We start from the raw sequence: 22,483 nt of genomic DNA, 5'->3' as shown, positions 1-22,483 counted from the left end.
GAGCCAAGGTCACTAATTACGTATGTAGTCCAGGTTCAACATTGGGTGATTGATATAACCTGAAATGAGCCTGAACATGACTAGGGGATGAAATCACAAGAATTTGCCTGAAGAAATAGATGAGATTATCAACCTGGACTAAAAGCCTCCTATGGAGACATTCAAACTTCACCTGCATTCCAGGGGAGAAACTCCTTTCCAAGACGGCCTTTGTATACAGCAGTAATAATCACACTGCAAGCTGATTGTGACTTCCAACTTAACTTTATTGACAACTGATGACAGAATAGTGAAAAGGATTATGTACAACTCTTCATGCAATCCAATCCATTTTCATGTTTGGCTCTTCAATAAATCTATGACTTTATAACTCATAATGCATCATTAGTTTATTCCTGAGCCTTGGTCAATTGTAAAGTAATTTAGAAGTTCCTCTAATTCAGATGAGCTACCCAGCCCACTGGGAAATAATAAACTCAAGGGCATGGGTAAACTTTAAGGATATTTTAGTATTATGAACCCTTCAGCTCCCCTAAGAACTAGTGGAGCTCTGTCCTGAGCCAGGCCAAACCTGTCTGAGCCTCAGCTTCTCCCTCACTCACCTCCGTCAGAGGCTGCAAGCATCTGAAAGAGAGAAGAATAAGCAAGCAGTCATTACAGGCATCCCCATCGCGCCGCTCCGAAAGTACATTTCTTATCCCACTCCCAGCGGACAGCGTCAGGTGCTGCAGATACAAAGGGAGGAGACTCAGCCCCCTTCTGCCTGGGTGCAGAGACGCAGATTCACTTCACATTTTATGTGCATAGCTGATGTTGTCTTTGTGTTTATTTCACTGCAGCATTTAGAAAATAAAAGGAATTTGTAAAGATTTTGTTTCTTCCAGTCAGCAAATGGTGGAGCCTCACAAAATGGCTAATCCCTTCCTGACTCATTTTATAACTGCAGCCACCCAGGGATCTAAGGTCTGAGTGAAATTCCAGAGGCCTGACCTGTATCAGAGCCTCCCCTTGGAGGGCCATATTCTTACACTTATTCTCTACCCCTAAGAATTCCTTCGTCATGTACAAAGTTTCAGATTTTATTTATTTATTTATTTTGCATTTCTATATACCGACATTCTTGTATCAGATACAAATCATACCGGTTTACATTAAAAACAGAGTATGCAGGAAAATAGGTTTCCTAAGTCAAATACATTGAACATATTTAATAAACAAAGGATTACTAAACACTAGGAAATAGGTTAATTAACAAAGGAAAACTTAAGGGAATTAAAATAAGCGTAGCACAAAGGATTGCACGAAGGGGTGCACAAAGGGGAGAGCCCCTTTGGCACACCCCTTCGGCGCGCGACACATGGCGTGCGACGCCTGGTGGAAGGTGGCCGTTTACCGGCTCGCCGCTGAGCGTGATGACGTCGGGGGGGGGGGGGGGGGGGGGCGGGTCTCTTCATCCCTGAGTTCACAGCATTCTCAGTTTCAGCGCGAAGTGTTTTTTCAATTTTTTTGGTCTCTTTTTCTCTCAGCAATTGCCCCTAAAGGTTCCCAGTACTGGTGGGCTGCCCCTCCGCACCACTGCCAGATGTATGAAGAACAGAAATAGAAATAATGCAGGCTACCCAAATAACTCTGCCCTGCACCTCCCTCCTGCCCTGCAGCACCCCCTGCTATTCCAGTACTGAGCCCCCCCACACACAGCTCTGCCAATGCACCTCACTCCTGCCCTGCAGCACCCCCTGCTATTCCAATACTGAGACCACACACACAGCTCTACCAATGCACTTCACTCCTGCCCTGCAGCACCCCCTGCTATTCCAGTACTGAGACCCTCAAACACAGCTCTGCCCTGCACCTCCCTCCTGCCCTGCAGCACCCCCTGCTATTCCAGTACTGAGCCCCCCCACACACAGCTCTGCCAATGCACCTCACTCCTGCCCTGCAGCACCCCCTGCTATTCCAATACTGAGACCACACACACAGCTCTGCCAATGCACCTCACTCCTGCCCTGCAGCACCCCCTGCTATTCCAGTACTGAGACCCTCACACACACAGCTCTGCCAATGCACCTCACTCCTGCCCTGCAGCACCCCTGCTATTCCAGTACTGAGACCCCCACACACAGCTCTGCCAATGCACCTCACTCCTGCCCTGCAGCACCCCCTGCTATTCCAGTACTGAGACCCTCACACACACAGCTCTGCCAATGCACCTCACTCCTGCCCTGCAGCACCCCTGCTATTCCAGTACTGAGACCCCCACACACAGCTCTGCCAATGCACCTCACTCCTGCCCTGCAGCACCCCCTGCTATTCCAGTACTGAGACCCTCACACACACAGCTCTGCCAATGCACCTCACTCCTGCCCTGCAGCACCCCCTGCTATTCCAGTACTGAGACCCTCACACACAGCTCTGCCAATGCACCTCACTCCTGCCTGCAGCACCCCCTGCTATTCCAGGACTGAGACCCTCACACACAGCTCTACCAATGCACCTCACTCCTGCCCTGCAGCACCCTCTGCTATTCCAGTACTGAGACCCTCACACACAGCTCTGCCAATGCACCTCACTCCTGCCCTGCAGCACCCCCTGCTATTCCAGTACTGAGACCCTCACACACAGCTCTGCCAATGCACCTCACTCCTGCCCTGCAGCACCTCCTGCTATTCCAGTACTGAGACCCTCACACACAGCTCTGCCAATGCACCTCACTCCTGCCCTGCAGCACCCCCTGCTATTCCAGTACTGAGACCCTCACACACAGCTCTGCCAATGCACCTCACTCCTGCCCTGCAGCACCTCCTGCTATTCCAGTACTGAGACCCTCACACACAGCTCTACCAATGCACCTCCCTCCTGCCCTGCAGCACCCTCTGCTATTCCAGTACTGAGACCCTCACACACAGCTCGGCCAATGCACCTCATTCCTGCCCTGCAGCATCCCCTGCTATTCCAGTACTGAGACCCTCACACACAGCTCTGCCAATGCACCTCACTCCTGCCCTGCAGCACCCTCTGCTATTCCAGTACTGAGACCCTCACACACAGCTCGGCCAATGCACCTCATTCCTGCCCTGCAGCATCCTCTGCTATTCCAGTAGTGAGACCCTCACACACAGCTCTGCCAATGCACCTCACTCCTGCCCTGCAGCACCCCCTGCTATTCCAGTACTGAGACCCTCACACACAGCTCTGCCAATGCACCTCACTCCTGCCCTGCAGCACCCCCTGCTATTCCAGTACTGAGACCCTCACACACAGCTCTACCAATGCACCTCCCTCCTGCCCTGCAGCACCCTCTGCTATTCCAGTACTGAGACCCTCACACACAGCTCGGCCAATGCACCTCATTCCTGCCCTGCAGCATCCCCTGCTATTCCAGTACTGAGACCCTCACACACAGCTCTACCAATGCACCTCCCTCCTGCCCTGCAGCACCCTCTGCTATTCCAGTACTGAGACCCTCACACACAGCTCTGCCAATGCACCTCATTCCTGCCCTGCAGCATCCCCTGCTATTCCAGTACTGAGACCCTCACACACAGCTCGGCCAATGCACCTCACTCCTGCCCTGCAGCACCCCCTGCTATTCCAGTACTGAGACCCCCACACACAGCTCGGCCAATGCACCTCACTCCTGCCCTGCAGCACCCCCTGCTATTCCAGTACTGAGACCCTCACACACAGCTCTACCAATGCACCTCCCTCCTGCCCTGCAGCATCCCCTGCTATTCCAGTACTGAGACACCCACACACAGCTCTCCCAATGCACCTCATTCCTGCCCTGCAGCACCCCCTGCTATTCCAGTACTGAGACCCTCACACACAGCTCTGCCAATGCACCTCACTCCTGCCCTGCAGCACCCCCTGCTATTCCAGTACTGAGACCCCCCACACACACAGCTCTGCCAATGCACCTCACTCCTGCCCTGCAGCACCCCCTGCTATTCCAGTACTGAGACCCTCACACACAGCTCTGCCAATGCTCCTCACTCCTGCCCTGCAGCACCCCCTGCTATTCCAGTACTGAGACACCCACACACAGCTCTCCCAATGCACCTCATTCCTGCCCTGCAGCACCCCCTGCTATTCCAGTACTGAGACCCTCACACACAGCTCTCCCAATGCACCTCATTCCTGCCCTGCAGCACCCCCTGCTATTCCAGTACTGAGACCCTCACACACAGCTCTCCCAATGCACCTCACTCCTGCCCTGCAGCACCCCCTGCTATTCCAGTAGTGAGACCCTCACACACAGCTCTCCCAATGCACCTCACTCCTGCCGTGCAGCACCCCCTGCTATTCCAGTACTGAGACCCCCCACACACAGCTCTGCCAATGCACCTCACTCCTGCCCTGCAGCACCCCCTGCTATTCCAGTACTGAGACCCCCACACACAGCTCTGCCAATGCACCTCACTCCTGCCCTGCAGCACCCCCTGCTATTCCAGTACTGAGACCCCCACACACAGCTCTGCCAATGCACCTCACTCCTGCCCTGCAGCACCCCCTGCTATTCCAGTACTGAGACCCTCACACACAGCTCTGCCAATGCACCTCATTCCTGCCCTGCAGCACCCCCTGCTATTCCAGTACTGAGACCCTCACACACAGCTCTGCCAATGCACCTCACTCCTGCCCTGCAGCACCCCCTGCTATTCCAGTACTGAGACACCCACACACAGCTCTCCCAATGCACCTCACTCCTGCCCTGCAGCACCCCCTGCTATTCCAGTACTGAGACCCTCACACACAGCTCTCCCAATGCACCTCACTCCTGCCGTGCAGCACCCCCTGCTATTCCAGTACTGAGACCCCCACACACAGCTCTACCAATGCACCTCACTCCTGCCCTGCAGCATCCCCTGCTATTCCAGTACTGAGACCCTCACACACAGCTCTGCCAATGCACCTCACTCCTGCCCTGCAGCACCCCTGCTATTCCAGTACTGAGACCCTCACACACAGCTCTGCCAATGCACCTCATTCCTGCCCTGCAGCTCCCCCACTACTCCAGTACGGAGAACCCCCCATGTGGTTCTACCAATGCACCTCATGCTTGCTCTTCAGCACCCCCTGCTATTCCAGTACTGAGACTTGCACCTCCCCCCATACACATACACAATTCACCTGACTCCTAATTAATTATAACCCATACCATATGTTGTTAGAGCAACTATGACCCACAGAGTCCTGGTAGTGGAACCCACATGGTAGGGGACAAAACTGGACCTGGCGCTGAGCAAAGGGGAGAGTATCTCTCCCCTTTGCTCAGATGGGGTGGTTCAGGTGCAGGAGGTGAAGGTTCATTCAAAAGCAAGGGGTCCTAGACTTCTAGAAAATTAACTTTTCTTAAAATAGGAGAGTACCTCAAAACGTCATGAGCTGAATGGGGAATGAGGGGGAAGTAGAAGGGCAGTGGGCAAAACTAAAGGGGGATAATATCAGAAGGGCAACTAACCTTTTTGTAAGGAAAGTAAATAAAGGAAAGAGATAAAAGAAGCCACTATGGTTTTCTAAAGAAGTAACTGAAAAGGTGAGAGGGAAAAGCTTAAAAGTAGCAGATATTGTAGCAACTTTCAAAAGTCCATGTATGCACATAAAGTGCATTTACACATTCAAAACCCAGTTTTAAGCATGTAAATGCTTTTGAAAATTACCCTTTTTGCAATCATAAAGTACAAGAGATGGCAGAAAGAGGAAATCAGGTGACAATATCTGGAAATATTAAGAGAAGCTGAGAAAGTAGTCAGGAATGTGAAAATTCAAATAGAAGAAAACATAGCAAATACAGTAAAAGATATGTTAGTGATAGAAGGAAGTGCCAAAGTGGCATTGGGAGACTCAGAGGTGAAGGGAGGAACAGGTAGAGGCTGATGAGGAAAAAGCAAAATTACTTAACAAATATTTCTGCTCAGTGTTCACTCTGGAAGGGCCTGGAGCAGAACCACATGAAACAAGAAATAAGATTGGAAGTGAGGTAAACCTCAATCGATTTTCAGAACAGTGTGTTTGTGAGGAGCTAACTAAACTGAAAGTAGATAAGGTGACGGGGCCGGATGGGATTCACCCGAGGTTACTGATGGAAGTTAGAGATGTCCTGGCAGCTCCGCTGGTGACCTTTTCAGTGCTTCCTTAGAGTCTGGAGTAGTTCTGGAGGACTGGAGATGGATGGATGTGGTTCTTATTCATAGAAGTGGAAATGATTGAATTATGGAAGTTTTATTGTTCACTGCCTAGGGCTTAGGTATTGGCAGTACTGAAATCCAAATGCAAAATAAATGAAATAAGTTAGGAGGAGACTGGTTAGTCTGATTTCTGTGGTGAGCAAATTAATGGAATAATTGCTAAAAAAGAGAATAGTGCAATTTTTGGAATCCAATGATTTGCAACATCCAAGGCACTCATAGTTTTATCAGAGGTAAATCTTGTCAGACAAATCTGATTAATTTCTCTGATTGGGTGACCAGATAGTTGGATCAAGGGAAAGAGTCAGATGTAATGTACTTGGATTTCAGTAAGATCTTTTGACATGGGTGACATATACAGAGCACCCTTGGTATGGGCCACAGAATGACTGGACTGGGTTAGAAACTGGTTGAGTGCGAAGTGACAAAGGATACTGCTAAATGGAGTTCATTCTGAGAAGGAGGGCATTACTAGCCCTGTGCCTGGGAGATCAGTCTTTTGATCGGTTCTTTTCAACATTTTTATGAGCTCTATTGTGGAAGAATTGTCGGGGAAAGGTTTATTCTTTTATTGATGATACCAAATGCTGCAACAAGATAGACAGCCAGGAAGGTACTGAAAATACAAAAAGGGATCTAGTGAAATTAGAGAAATGATCTAGGGTCTAGCAGCTTAGATTTAATACTAAAAAAAAAAAATGCAGAGTAATGCATTTAGGATGCACAAACCCAAGGGACAGGTACAGTATTGGAGGTGAAATTCTTCTAAGCACAAAGGAAGAGCAGGATCTGGATGTGATTGTATCTGAGGATCTGAAGGTGGTCAAACAGGAGGATAAAGCAATGGTAAAAGCCAGAAAGCTGCTTGGCTGCAGAGGGAGAGGAAGGGTCAGCAGAAAAAGGGAGGTGATATTGCCCCTGTACAGGTCCCTGGTGAGACCTCACTGGGAATACTGAGTACAATTCTGGAGATTGCGCCTTCAAATGGATATAAACAGGATGGAGTCGGGCCAGAGGGGGCTACTAAAATGGTCAGTGGTCTTTGTTCTAACGCCTATGGGGATAGATTTAAAGATCTAAACTTGTACACCCTAGAGGAAAGACAAGACAGAGGAGATATGATAGAGACATTTAAATACCTCCAATGTTTCTATGCACAGGAGGCAAGCTCTTTTAATGGAAAGGAGGATCTAGAACAAGGGGGTCATGGGATGAGATGAAATGAGGTAGACTCGGGAGTAATCTTAGGAAATATTTCTTTACAGAGAGGGTAGCAGATGCATGGAACGTCCTCCCTGTGGAGGTGGTGGAGATAAAGACAGTATCTGAATTCAAGAAAGCATGGGATAAACACAGGGGATGTCTGAGGGAGTGGTGGGAATTGTAAAGCTGAATTAGTTGGGCAGAAGGCTATAAAGTCTTTTTCTGCCATCGCATTTCTGTTTATCAAAGTGTAGGACTTCATTTAAACTGATCTGCTGGTTTCAGTTTCCCTCAAAGAGTAGATGACACAGAAGACTTTGCCAAACCAATAAGTTCATTTTTTCCTGAATGATTTTCCCTTCTGTGAACAATGAATGTGTTTTCTGGTAAAGTTTAAATTAGGTTTAAATTTCAGCATCTGCAGTGCCTTGGTTTTGTCCTGTCCTGTACTTGTCTTGGCCAGGTCTCTACTTCTGCATCCTGTTATGGGGTAGTAGCTTGAACTGCAGCAACCTTCACATTCAGTGTAATACCAAGGATCTTTGCTATCTATTTTCTCAACATATGACTAAACCAGACAGGATCCAGCAGAACTAGAGGGGCTCAGAGCGGGACAAAATTCTGTTGCATTGAAGAACTGACCCAGACTCAAACATTAAGAAATCATCTTAAAGTGGCATGAGGGCAGCACACCTTACTGCTTATTATATTACAAAGTTTTCCATGTCCTCCCTTATTGCTTTTGATTGCTATCAAGTCCCCTTTCAAATTTCTCTAAAGCAGAAATGATGAGTATGACTTGCCACAGTGCAATAAGAAGGCACAGATGGGTAGCGGCTCTTGTGAGAGGAGGTGTGGGGAAGGAATAGTTACTGCCGATCGTATTGCTTATTGTAATTGATAGTTATGCTTTGCTGTTTGATGTATGTAATTATATATTTATATATACTATTATTCTGCTGCTCGTTATTGCTGTATATGTTATTATATTTGATTGCTATATTATAAGCTGCCTGGGTCCTTTTTTGAAGGAAGGTGATATATAAATGGAAACGGAAAGTTACTGCTGTGTACAGGTTTTACCTGAACTAAAGGTGGCTGAGGAGGGATCATTACTGACAAGACGCCCTATGAGATGAGACTTGCATATTATCTAACCTTGAATACCCTAAAGGGGAGATGTGATAGAGAAGATATGACAGTGACTTTCAAATACCTGAAAGATATTAATAATGCACAAAAAACAAATCTGTTTCAAGCAAAAGAAAGTTCTAGAACAAAGGCTTACACTATCAGTCTCTGAGGAGGCAGACTAAGGAAACATTTTTTCATGGAAAAGGTGATGGAAATGTGGAATGTCTTGGTCCTTTTTTTTTCATAGCAATGGCTAAAACAATAATGGCATTTAAGAGGGGATGGTACAAGCACCGAGGATCCTTAGTTGCTAAAAGTAGAGAGAGCACAACGTACACCCTTTGGCACATGTTTAAGCATTCACAGTGCTGAATTGCTCAGATTTAAGCTATTGTGACTGCAGAATGACTGACAAAAGTGATTCATAGGAAAGGTTAGAAACTCTGCTGGAAACATATCAACCATGTGGCTGGGTTTGTCTGACAGGCTGAGATGCTGGAACTGCCTGGCAGGCTGCAGGTCCTGTAATAACTGGAAGTCCTGGTGGAAATGCAGGTGACTCGTGTACCTGGGGACCTAGAATGGACACACTAGCATTGCTAGCAATTTATATTTACTACAGAGCCTTGGGATTAGGCATGGGAAAGGTAGGTGCTGGAGAGGATAGAGATCTTCTACACAAGACGCTGGTGTAGAGAAGAAGAGGGATAAAAAGACATCATGTAGCTGGTCACACACCTTGGCTGGCAGCAGGGAGTTGGCGAGAATAACTGGACAGGCTGGGCTTTTCTGCCATCATTTACTGTTATTATGCATAGCCTGCTGAGAATTTTTCTTCAGAAATTACTTGTCACATAATCCAACCAAGAATCAAGGACAGGATTAAGCTGGGAACGTAGTGTCAAAGAGTAGGGGAGCTGCCGAGTACCTCCATATTGGAAACAGCATGGCACTTGCACATGTCTGCTGCTGCTGCCTCCTTCCCTGCATGCAGAGTCTGCTCAGTACTAATACTGAATCCAGGCAGCTCTGCCCACAGATGACCACTGCCAATCTCAGCTTTCCTTTCCCATCTTTGCAACTAAGAATGCCCTGTACTTACCCCAAGGTTTCATAATTGCATTACTAATTCTGCCTCCACCATCTCCTCTAGAAGTCCAGTCCATGCATCCAACATCTTTTTCATAAAGAAGTATGTTCTGAAGTTACTCTCCAGTCTACCCACCTAACAGCCTCATATTGTGACCTGTAGACCTAAAACTTACTAAGGTACAATGTTTGCTTATTTTACAGTGTTTATACCACTGAATGTCTCTCTCATATCTCTCCTTTAGGTGTTACATATTTGAAGGTAGATTTTAAAAGCTTTGTGCGCACCAAAAGTGGGAGATACATGCGAGTTGGGACGGTGCACGCAAGCGGATGTTATAAGCCGTCCATGGAAGCTCGTACCTCCCGCTGCGTGCACAAGTGAAAAGTTTCTAAAAAGGGGTGGAGCGAGGTGAGATCTGGGCAGGGTGTGGGTGTGTCAAGGCCTGGCCAAAAACCATGGGTGTACTTACGCACAAAGGTGCGTGCCAGTGTCCCCTGCCAATTACGTTTACTTCTGCTGTGGAAGACTTTAGGCCAGGCAGCAGGGATTTAAGGGCGGAGCTAACATGGGGGAAGGGAGGGGCTATAAAATTAGGGGGGGTTGCAAGTTCTATACCTAAACTGGGCGAACTGGGAATGAACTGGGAAAAATACCTATGACGTCGGCATACATCCCTTGTTTAATTTTACCGACTTACGGCGATAGCCGCCAGATTTCCATGTACATGCATGCATTCAGCTTAATTTATAACATGCGCATATGTTATAAAATGGCTGTGTCCTTTGGCGTGAGCTGGCATACGCGCATACATGTGTGCCCGTGCGACCGTTTAAGTTACCGTCTTAGCTCATTAAATTGCACATCGAAGGACTTTTGGTGCAGATTGAGCAGTTTGGACAGAATCTTCACTGGATCCCTTCTACTCTTGTTTCTATCCTCCTAGAGGTTATGAGCTCCAGAACTGAACCCAATATTCCAGGCGAGGTCTCACCGATGTTTTGAGGCATTACCAGCTCCCTCTTTATGCAGCCTCGGCTCACTTCCTTGCATTAGCCTGAGAGGAACAGATATGATCACCCCGCGCTCTTTTTCCTGCTTGTTGCATATCAGTACTTCACCCCACAGTGAGCAAAGTCTTACATTACTATATGAGTTCATTTGAATACGTAGAAATAACAGTCAGCAAACATGTCTTTTTATGGGATGAAATCGGTGCATCTGTGACAAATCTCCTGAAAGGAGCACAGCTCTCAGAAACTCGTCACTATAGCTTGTTTGTTCACACCCAGCACAGGGGAGCACAACTGACTGCCAGTGGATGGCTCCAAGGAGCCAAATAAAGCACCCAGCACAGAACTGGGATCCATGACCCTGCCAACAAGGAAGGAGTGTGAGAATCAGATATCTATGTATGATGGCTTGGAGTGAAATCATGTTTGCGGAGACAATAAGAGGGCTTATAGGAGTATATCCAGAACAACCACCATGATACTGATAATTCCCTCTACTGGGCACTGTTTCTTTCATCACATCTCTATCACCCAACACTCACACCTCACTTACCATCCCACCGTTTGGAACACCAATGGATTTCATTCTTTCCAGAACCTTTGATGGAGGATTTTCCTATTACATTAGGATATGTAGATCTGAAATGAATGTGTAGCTCAGTTCTATGCCCTCAAATGCTCGACTCACTACCTCTTTTTAAGAACAGCACCACAGGAAGTGTTAGCATGGAAACCAAACCACAGCAGGAAGTGGGGTTTAGAGTGAAACAAGCTCTTCCTCGTCAGCCATGAATTCACAATAATAAAGAAAACGTTGTGAGAGAAGAGAGGCTGGAAAATGTAGTCTTAGCTTTAGTTTAAGATCTTTCATGTCTTCTGAAGTCTTTTCTCTCTGTGGCATATTCAGTGTGGACTCTAAGATTGGTTACATCAAGGTTGAAGTGGGTTTCTTTAGTTAGTGCAACTGGTTACATAATCACAATTAAATAATTAAGGATGTGGAGAAGGCAGAGTGGTCGGGTGTCCTGTTTATAAGCAACAGAAGTCCTGTTTAAGCAAATACAGAAAATCAAACATAGGGCCTTCTCATGCACCGGGCCCACCTTGTGGAATACGCTGCCATTGAATCTAAGAAATGTAAAACTTTGCTTTTCAAAAGGCTTTTAAATAACTTGTTTTACTGAATTTCATTAATGACACAGAGGGAAAGATTAAGGATTTAAAAAGCAGCAGGAGATGCATATTAATCCCCTTATTCCTAGTCTCCCCCAACATTCTCATCTAGCATAGTGGGATTTAAGAGAGGTTTAGACAAGTTCCTGGTAGAAGAGTGCAAAACCAGGGAGACTACAGAAAGTGAATGCTATCCCTGGTAGTGAGTATCAGGAATAGATCTAGCTTGGGGATGCCGGGCTCAGTGGAACTTGATCTGACACAGCAGGAATAGATCTAGCTTGGGGATGCCGGGCTCAGTGGACCTTGATCTGACACAGCAGGAATAGATCTAGCTTGGGGATGCTGGGCTCAGTGGACCTTGATCTGACACAGCAGGAATAGATCTAGCTTGGGGATGCAGGGCTCAGTGGACCTTGATCTGACACAGCAGGAATAGATCTAACTTGAGGATGCCGGGCTCAGTGGACCTTGATCTGACACAGCAGGAATAGATCTAGCTTGGGGATGCCGGGCTCAGTGGACCTTGATCTGACACAGCAGGAATAGATCTAGCTTGGGGATGCCAGGCTCAGTGGACCTTGATCTGACACAGCAGGAATAGATCTAGCTTGGGGATGCCAGGCTCAGTGGACCTTGATCTGACACAGCAGGAATAGATCTAGCTTGGGGATGCTGGGCTCAGTGGACCTTGATCTGACACAGCAGGAATAGATCTAGCTTGGGGATGCCGGGCTCAGTGGACCTTGAGCTGACACAGCAGGAATAGATCTAGCTTGGGGATGCCGGGCTCAGTGGACCTTGATCTAACACATCAGGAATAGATCTAGCTTGGGGATACCGGGCTCAGTGGACCTTGATCTGACACAGCAGGAATAGATCTAGCTTGGGGATGCCGGGCTCAGTGGACCTTGATCTGACACAGCAGGAATAGATCTAGCTTGGGGATGCCGGGCTCAGTGGACCTTCAGCTGACACAGCAGGAATAGATCTAGCTTGGGGATACCGGGCTCAGTGGACCTTGATCTGACACAGCAGGAATAGATCTAGCTTGGGGATGCAGGGCTCAGTGGACCTTGATCTGACACAGCAGGAATAGATCTAACTTGAGGATGCCGGGCTCAGTGGACCTTGATCTGACACAGCAGGAATAGATCTAGCTTGGGGATGCCGGGCTCAGTGGACCTTGATCTGACACAGCAGGAATAGATCTAGCTTGGGGATGCCAGGCTCAGTGGACCTTGATCTGACACAGCAGGAATAGATCTAGCTTGGGGATGCCGGGCTCAGTGGACCTTGATCTGACACAGCAGGAATAGATCTAGCTTGGGGATGCCGGGCTCAGTGGACCTTGAGCTGACACAGCAGGAATAGATCTAGCTTGGGGATGCCGGGCTCAGTGGACCTTGATCTAACACATCAGGAATAGATCTAGCTTGGGGATGCCGGGCTCAGTGGACCTTGATCTGACACAGCAGGAATAGATCTAGCTTGGGGATGCCGGGCTCAGTGGACCTTGATCTGACACAGCAGGAATAGATCTAGCTTGGGGATGCCGGGCTCAGTGGACCTTGATCTGACACAGCAGGAATAGATCTAGCTTGAGGATGCTGGGCTCAATGGACCTTGATCTGACACAGCAGGAATAGATCTAGCTTGGGGATGCCGGGCTCAGTGGACCTTGATCTGACACAGCAGGAATAGATCCAGCTTGGGGATACCGGGCTCAGTGGACCTTGATCTGACACAGCAGGAATAGATCTAGCTTGGGGATGCCGGGCTCAGTGGACCTTCAGCTGACACAGCAGGAATAGATCTAGCTTGGGGATGCCGGGCTCAGTGGACCTTGATCTGACACAGCAGGAATAGATCTAGCTTGGGGATACCGGGCTCAGTGGACCTTGATCTGACACAGCAGGAATAGATCTAGCTTGGGGATGCCGGGCTCAGTGGACCTTGATCTGACACATCAGGAATAGATCTAGCTTGGGGATACCGGGCTCAGTGGACCTTGATCTGACACAGCAGGAATAGATCTAGCTTGGGGATGCCGGGCTCAGTGGACCTTGATCTGACACAGCAGGAATAGATCTAGCTTGGGGATGCCGGGCTCAGTGGACCTTGATCTGACACAGCAGGAATAGATCCAGCTTGGGGATACCGGGCTCAGTGGACCTTGATCTGACACAGCAGGAATAGATCTAGCTTGGGGATGCCGGGCTCAGTGGACCTTCAGCTGACACAGCAGGAATAGATCTAGCTTGGGGATGCCGGGCTCAGTGGACCTTGATCTGACACAGCAGGAATAGATCTAGCTTGGGGATACCGGGCTCAGTGGACCTTGATCTGACACAGCAGGAATAGATCTAGCTTGGGGATGCCGGGCTCAGTGGACCTTGATCTGACACATCAGGAATAGATCTAGCTTGGGGATACCGGGCTCAGTGGACCTTGATCTGACACAGCAGGAATAGATCTAGCTTGGGGATACCGGGCTCAGTGGACCTTGATCTGACACAGCAGGAATAGATCTAGCTTGGGGATGCCGGGCTCAGTGGACCTTGATCTGACACAGCAGGAATAGATCTAGCTTGGGGATGCTGGGCTCCGTGGACCTTGATCTGACACAGCAGGAACAGATCGACCCAACCTGCCCTCACCCCATCAAAATTCAGAAACAGATTCATACAATGTATGTAGGCTCTGGGGAGTGAGGTTCCATCTGTAATAAGCCGTACAGGTGTTTTTGTCAAATGAACAGACATAGAAACTTTGGCCATCCTCAAGCGTATATCTTCCCAATCCTCTTCCTTTGTGGCACAACCTAGATCCTTTTACCAGTCCAGCTCGTGTTTCAACTTCCTCATTGGGCTTGTAATTAGAATTTTATAGATCCTCAATATGGCTCCCTTAGACGGCATCTTATAGCAAAGGATCTCAAAAGGAGAAAAGGCTTCTGAGCAACCTCCTTACCTATTCAATTATAAAGATAGTGGCATCCTTGTAGATAAGCAAAAAACTCCTTGCTTAACAACTCATATTTTTCCCGAGAGCAGCAAACTCCAAATATCCCTAAGGTGCCATCAGCTGAACAAATATCCATCTTCTTTTCACACGAAAAGCTGAGATACAGTGGGCATGTGTTCCTTGTCACTTTGGCAGCACTTACTCCAAGGCATGCTTCCTTTGTAAACAGGAAGCAGGATGAGAAAGAGAAGCAGATGCAGACTGGGAGTGCATGCTTACTGAATCCCCATACTGCTGTCAGGAAGAAGCAGAGGTAGAGGACAGTCAACCTTGGAAATGTACTATTGGTTGAAAGAGGCTCACCTCCTGTGCATTGTCTCTATCATATCTCTCCTATCTCACTTTTCCTCTAGAGTATACATGTTTAGATCTTTAAGTCTATCCATTACCTGCTATTAATTAAGTTGACTTAGATAATAACCATCACTATTACTAGCAACGGTAACATGGAATAGACTTAGTTTTGGGGTACTTGCCAGGTTCTTATGGCCTGGATTGGCCACTGTTGGAAACAGGATGCTGGGCTTGATGGACCCTTGGTCTGACCCAGTATGGCATGTTCTTACTTTAGAATGTACTACGTTAGATGTAATACTAAGTTTTTTGGTTTATCTATAATGCTTATTAGGCACGCCTTGTTATATGTATCCCTCATGTTCGATGTAATTTCTAACTTTAGTTCTCTGTAAACCGACGCGATATGTACTATTACATTTATTATTTATTTAAAAACTTTTATATACCGGTATTAGTATGCATACATCATACCGGTTTACAATGTAACTTTAAAGGTAGAAATTACAATGAACAGGGAGGGCGAACAAGGAGGAGTATACAAAGAGCAGGAGGTGGAGGAATTTAAGCAATAAATAAAAACTGCAACGGACTATTTACAGGAATATACAAGGCGTAGGCGAGATACTTGCAGAAGTCGGTGTACTTAATCAGGGTAGGCTTGTCGGAAGAGCCATGTTTTAAGTTTTTTTCTGAACTTGGCGTAACATGGCTCTAGCCTGAGAGTGGTAGGGAGGGCGTTCCATTGTTTAGGGCCTGCAATGGATAGTGCACGGTCCCTAGTAGAGGAGAGGTGGGCTTTTTTCAAAGGGGGAATGGAGAGGGTGCCTTTGTTGACAGTGCGAGTGGGTCGTTCAGTGCGTATAGGACGAAAGGGTTCATCCAACCAATTGGAATTGTGCGAGTGGATGGACTTGTGCACTATTACATGAACATCGGTATAGAAAAGCCTTTAAATAAATAAATAAATAAATAAATAAATAAATGTAGACCACTGACCATTTTAGTAGCCACACTCTGGACGATTCCAACCGGTTTACATCCTTTTGAAGGTGCAGTCTCTAGAATTGTACAGTACTCCAAATATGGTCTCTCCAGGGAATTATACAGTGGCAAAATCACCTCCTTTTTTTTGACCATTCATCTCCCTATGCACCCAAGCATCTTTCTGGATTTTGCTGTTACTTTATCCGTTTGGCCACCTTGAGATCATCAGATTGAACCCAGATCTTGCTTTTCTTTTGTGCACAGAAGAATTTCACCCTCTATACTGTACCCCTCCCTTGGATATTTGTATCCCAAATACATGACTGCATTTTTTTTAGCATGCAATCCAAGATACTAGACCATTCCTCAAGCTTTCCTAGATCCCTCATGTTTACCCCAGCTTCCTGGGTGCAGATTTTGGTATCATCTGCAAAAAAGACAAACCTTTCCTAATAGTCATTCTACAATATCATTTATGAAAATGTGAAGAACCGATCTCTTAACGCACACTCCTGGGAATAAGCTCCATTTACCACTATCCTTTGTCGCTTCCCACTACATCGGTTTCTTACCCAGCTAGTTAATCACTTTAGGGCCCAAATGACCAAGGCTGTTCAATTTATTTACAAGTTGCTTTATACAGAACAATGTGAAAGGCTACACTGTAAGTTTAGGGGTGCAGGGACCTGTCTGCTACAGGAGACTTTCAGTTACCCTTCCACTTTACTTCACGATCCTAAGTTCAGGAAATAGACAATATGTTCTCCTCAGAAATAGACTTATTTAAACATAGAAAACATAGAATATGATGGCAGAAAAGGACCAAACAGTCCATCCAGTTTGCCCAGCAAGCCTATGGTAGCATCTGCCGTGTCATACAGGTCACCCCCATAATTAGTTTCCCAAACTGTCAAAGTCAGGGCCCTTGCTGGTTGCTGGATTTAGCATTAGAAGATAACAACAAATCCTGTCTCTAACATCCTGGCCTCTAAGTAGTAATTTAACTTAAGAAAGTTCTGTACCACGGGTGGTTTCAAACATGCCATGAACCTTAGCCTCTTAATATATTAATTCTTATGGCTAACTTACTTACCCCTGGTCCCAACTTCAGGTAATATCCCTCTGTTCACCTCTGAAGCAAGCTCTGGCTGGAGGTCTGGAGAGTGAGGGCAGGGGAGAAGGCTGGCTTCTGGGTCTGGTACTGGCAGAGCTGGCAGACAGTCCAAGGAGGAGGCTGGCTTCCGGGTCTGGTACTGGCAGAGCTGGCAGATGGTCTGAGAAGGAGGCTGGCTTCCGGGTCTGGTACTGGCAGAGCTGGCAGACGGTCCGAGAAGGAGGCTGGCTTCCGGGTCTGGTACTGGCAGACGGTCCGATAAGGAAGCTGGCTTCCGGGTCTGGTACTGGCAGAGCTGGCAGACGGTCCGAGAAGGAGGCTGGCTTCCGGGTCTGGTACTGGCAGAGCTGGCAGACGGTCCGAGAAGGAGGCTGGCTTCTGGGTCTGGTACTGGGGGCTATATGGGGGCTTCTGGGTCTGGTACTGGCAGAGCTGGCAGACGGTCCGAGAAGGAGGCTGGCTTCTGGGTCTGGTACTGGCAGAGCTGGCAGACGGTCCGATAAGGAAGCTGGCTTCTGAGTCTGGTACTGGCAGAGCTGGCAGACGGTCCGAGAAGGAGGCTGGCTTCTGGGTCTGGTACTGGCAGAGCTGGCAGACGGTCCGAGAAGGAGGCTGGCTTCTGGGTCTGGTACTGGCAGAGCTGGCAGACGGTCCGAGAAGGAGGCTGGCTTCTGGGTCTGGTACTGGGGGCTATATGGGGGCTTCTGGGTCTGGTACTGGCAGAGCTGGCAGACGGTCCGAGAAGGAGGCTGGCTTCTGGGTCTGGTACTGGCAGAGCTGGCAGACGGTCCGATAAGGAAGCTGGCTTCTGAGTCTGGTACTGGCAGAGCTGGCAGACGGTCCGAGAAGGAGGCTGGCTTCTGGGTCTGGTACTGGCAGAGCTGGCAGACGGTCCGAGAAGGAGGCTGGCTTCTGGGTCTGGTACTGGCAGAGCTGGCAGACGGTCCGAGAACGAGGCTGGCTTCTGGGTCTGGTACTGGCAGAGCTGGCAGACGGTCCGAGAAGGAGGCTGGCTTCTGGGTCTGGTACTGGGGGCTATATGGGGGCTTCTGGGTCTGGTACTGGCAGAGCTGGCAGATGGTCCGAGAAGGAGGCTGGCTTCTGGGTCTGGTACTGGCAGAGCTGGCAGACGGTCCGAGAAGGAGGCTGGCTTCTGGGTCTGGTACTGGGGGCTATATGGGGGCTTCTGGGTCTGGTACTGGCAGAGCTACCAGGCTGCTCTTGGCTCCTCACTGTCTTAGACTGCACGGCCGTTTGACCCCCAGCAGGGCATCTCCTCGCTCCGGTCGCCTGGCCACACATAGTCTTCGCCCTCCATGATAGCAGGAGGTTCTGGGCTGCTTCAGGTTCACTCTTTCCTCGTTCGCCCCCTTCTCCTCCTTTGCTTTATTTACCCCACCCCCAGTCTTATACTTTCCAGCTGATAAATATGCATAAGTAAGATAATTGCATATGTTGGATGATAATTGCAGATTTGTAAACCGTTATGATGGCTTTACCGAATAACGGTTTATAAAACCCTACAAATAAATAAGCTCAAGCATAATCACATGGTAGGTGGAGGGTCTTTGCCACATTCCAGATCTTTTCCCCCTCCCCATTTCTTCAGGGGTGGGGGATCCTGCCATGTCTTGAACAGAAGCCAGTGGATCACTTGAACTCAGGGTCTCTGCCTCCCCCTCCCCCCCCCATCAAGCTGTATGCCAGCATCAGCATTTTCTCCGTGACTCCTGCTTATGAGCTTAAGTTGCTGCATTTTCCCTCCGCCTTGCTTTTATTTACACAGGCAAACAGGCGGATCTTAATAAATATCCTTCAGTGCTGGTTTAAAGTTCTCATCTAGGCAAACTTTCTTTTCTTTAGCTGTGTTGACCTGTCAGCACACTGGTCTGCATAATTCCTGGCTACTATGATTCAGATTTGGTGCTTTCAGTGGTAAAACATGGGATATCTCCCTCAACACTATATCTAGTGCTCTCCCTTGATTCAACTGTCTGGTCACCCAATCAAAGAAATTGATCAGACAAAACTTATTTTTGGCAAAAAAAACCCCAAACACCATGCTGCCTCGGATCTTGCAATATAGTGACTTCCAGAAAATGCACTACCCTCTCTTTTAGCAAGGATTCTATTAATTTATTCACCACAGAGGTCCACTTTTATGAACAGGAACCACATCCACCTTTCACCAATTCTCTTGAACTACTTCTGATGCTAAAGAATCATTGAAAAGGTCACCAACAGAGCTGCCAGAACTTAATACCCTTGAATGTATCCTGTCCGGCCCTATTGCTTTATCCACTTTTAGTTTTGTGTTATGACTGGTGACTTGCAAACCGCTGTACTCACCTCCGACCCTGCCGTGCAGGACTCATGGCCAAGACACTGCCTCTCACATAGGCCACTCCACATGGTGAGAAATGCTGCCAGCCGCCATGCCCCATGTCCGTCCCTAGCGTGCACACACCCGACAACCACTCTCTTAAAGGGCCCATGGCAGGAAAAGGGCCACGGTGCCCACTGATGACATCATTGGCCGTAGCCCTTATAAGAGCTCTTCACTCAGTCTTCCCTTGCCTCAGTAACAGGTCCCCTGGTGTCTTGTGTTCCGGCGCATGTTGCTTCGTATGTGCTTCCTTTATCCTTCTGCCTTGCCTTGTTTTTCCTTCTTGTTGTCCGTGTCTTGCCCCCGTCTTCTCCGTGCTGTTGCCTAGCCTTGTTTGTCAGATCTGTTTTGTTCCTCGTCTTCCCTTGGCCTGAATTCCTGGTATTGACTTTGGCTTGGATCTGACCCTTCACCTTGGAACCGACCTCGATCTGTCTGCTGCCTGCCTTGACCCTTGGCCTGTTCTCTGTTTTCGCTGTCCCAAACTATGCCTGGACTGAGACTTCCCTAGGGACCCTCCTAAGACCTGCCGGTCACCAGCACCCAAGGGCTCAACCTGCAGGAGAGGCAGTTGGTTAAATCGAAGATCCAGCCGGTCCCTCCACAGGGCTTCTCCACCAGCTGGCGGTGTGAGCCTAGTGAGCTTGATCACTAGACAGCGCCAACCACACTCCAGCACTAGTGGTCCCCATCTAGTGCTGAAGTGTGGTTAAGTTTCGCTAATACCTCACAAAGTCTTTTCAAAATTGTATTGAGATTTACCTCCCTTCCAATTCTGTTTGTGTCTATTTTCTGTGGTCCTGCTCCTTCCACAGTGAACACCAATCAGAAATGTGTTAATTAATTTTCTTTATCAGCCTTCATATAGTAATCCCATTCACCTATGAGCTTTACAATGCCATGTTTGCATTTTTGCCAAACTCTAGCCTCTCTTAAAAAGAAAATCTTGCTCCCCATCTTATCGTGTTTGCTATTTTTCTTCCATTTGAATCTTTGCATTCCTGTCTACTTTCCCAGCGAGAAGCAGTATATAGGGGGGGGGGGGGGAGAGGGAGTGTAAGATGGCTGTGCCCTGGGGCAGTAGAGGTGAGGCAGTATATGGGGGTTCTACCCTGCTGGGAGGGGGTTATGTGAAGAGTGGTGGTTCCCTGTAGGGTGGCTGTGACCTGGGGCAGGGGAGGAGAGGCAGTATATGAGGGGAGAGGGAGTGTAAGATGGGCAGGGGAGGAGAGGCAGTATGTGGGGGGAGAGGGAGTGTAAGATGGGCAGGGGAGGAGAGGCAGTATGTGGGGGGAGAGGGAGTGTAAGATGGGCAGGGGAGGAGAGGCAGTATGTGGGGGGAGAGGGAGTGTAAGATGGGCAGGGGAGGAGAGGCGGTATGTGGGGGGAGACGGAGTGTAAGATGGCTGTGCCCTGGGGCAGTAGAGGTGAGGCAGTATATGGGGGTTCTACCCTGCTGGGAGGGGGTTATGTGAAGAGTGGTGGTTCCCTGTAGGGTGGCTGTGACCTGGGGCAGGGGAGGAGAGGCAGTATATGAGGGGAGAGGGAGTGTAAGATGGGCAGGGGAGGAGAGGCAGTATGTGGGGGGAGAGGGAGTGTAAGCTGGGCAGGGGAGGAGAGGCAGTATGTGGGGGGAGAGGGAGTGTAAGATGGGCAGGGGAGGAGAGGCAGTATGTGGGGGAGAGGGAGTGTAAGATGGGCAGGGGAGGAGAGGCAGTATGTGGGGGGAGACGGAGTGTAAGATGGGCAGGGGAGGAGAGGCAGTATGTGGGGGGAGAGGGAGTGTAAGATGGGCAGGGGAGGAGAGGCAGTATGTGGGGGGAGAGGGAGTGTAAGATGGGCAGGGGAGGAGAGGCGGTATGTGGGGGGAGAGGGAGTGTAAGATGGGCAGGGGAGGAGAGGCAGTATGTGGGGGGGAGGGAGTGTAAGATGGGCAGGGGAGGAGAGGCAGTATGTGGGGGGGAGAGGGAGGGTAAGATGGGCAGGGGAGGAGAGACGGTATGTGGGGGGAGAGGGAGTGTAAGATGGGCAGGGGAGGAGAGGCGGTATGTGGGGGGAGAGGGAGTGTAAGAGCTGTGACCTGGGGCAGGGGAGGAGAGGCGGTATGTGGGGGGGAGAGGGAGGGTAAGATGGGCAGGGGAGGAGAGGCAGTATGTGGGGGGAGAGGGAGGGTAAGATGGGCAGGGGAGGAGAGGCAGTATGTGGGGGGAGAGGGAGTGTAAGATGGGCAGGGGAGGAGAGGCAGTATGAGGGGGGAGAGGGAGTGTAAGATGGGCAGGGGAGGAAAGGCAGTATGTGAGGGGAGAGGGAGTGTAAGATGGGCAGGGGAGGAGAGGCGGTATGTGGGGGGGAGAGGGAGTGTAAGATGGGCAGGGGAAGAGAGGCGGTATGTGGGGGGAGGAGGGAGTGTAAGATGGGCAGGGGAGGAGAGGCGGTATGTGGGGGGGAGAGGGGAGTGTAAGATGGGCAGGGGAGGAGAGGCGGTATGTGGGGGGAGAGGGAGTGTAAGATGGGCAGGGGAGGAGAGGCGGTATGTGGGGGGGAGAGGGAGTGTAAGATGGGCAGGAGAGGAGAGGCGGTATGTGGGGGGAGAGGGAGTGTAAGATGGGCAGGGGAGGATAGGCGGTATGTGGGGGGGAGAGGGAGTGTAAGATGGGCAGGAGAGGAGAGGCAGTATGTGGGGGGAGAGGGAGTGTAAGATGGGCAGGGGAGGAGAGGCGGTATGTGGGGGGGAGAGGGAGTGTAAGATGGGCAGGGGAGGAGAGGCGGTATGTGGGGGGAGAGGGAGTGTAAGATGGGCAGGGGAGGAGAGGCGGTATGTGGGGGGAGAGGGAGTGTAAGATGGGCAGGGGAGGAGAGGCGGTATGTGGGGGG

The 22,483-nt window shown here is 49.2% G+C and overlaps 1 protein-coding gene across 1 annotated transcript in view; it reads right to left on the bottom strand.

Moving 5' to 3' along the window:
- Positions 1–11,286, bottom strand: part of RGS14 (regulator of G protein signaling 14) — a 70,333-nt gene extending 59,047 nt beyond the window's left edge. Inside the window, exons 1-2 of the mRNA XM_029583366.1 lie at positions 11,182–11,286; positions 603–624 (exon numbers count right to left, since the gene is read on the bottom strand). Of these exons, the coding sequence (XP_029439226.1) occupies positions 603–624; positions 11,182–11,214 (55 nt within the window). The 5' untranslated portion in view covers positions 11,215–11,286. The remainder of the gene's footprint in view (positions 1–602; positions 625–11,181) is intronic.
- Positions 11,287–22,483: the final 11,197 nt, after the last annotated feature.

The sequence above is a fragment of the Rhinatrema bivittatum genome, chromosome 18, assembly GCF_901001135.1.
Source record: "Rhinatrema bivittatum chromosome 18, aRhiBiv1.1, whole genome shotgun sequence".
Classification (NCBI taxonomy): Eukaryota; Metazoa; Chordata; class Amphibia; order Gymnophiona; family Rhinatrematidae; genus Rhinatrema; species Rhinatrema bivittatum.
Note: the sequence above shows the minus strand (reverse complement) of the source record. Positions and strands in the feature narration are given on the sequence as shown.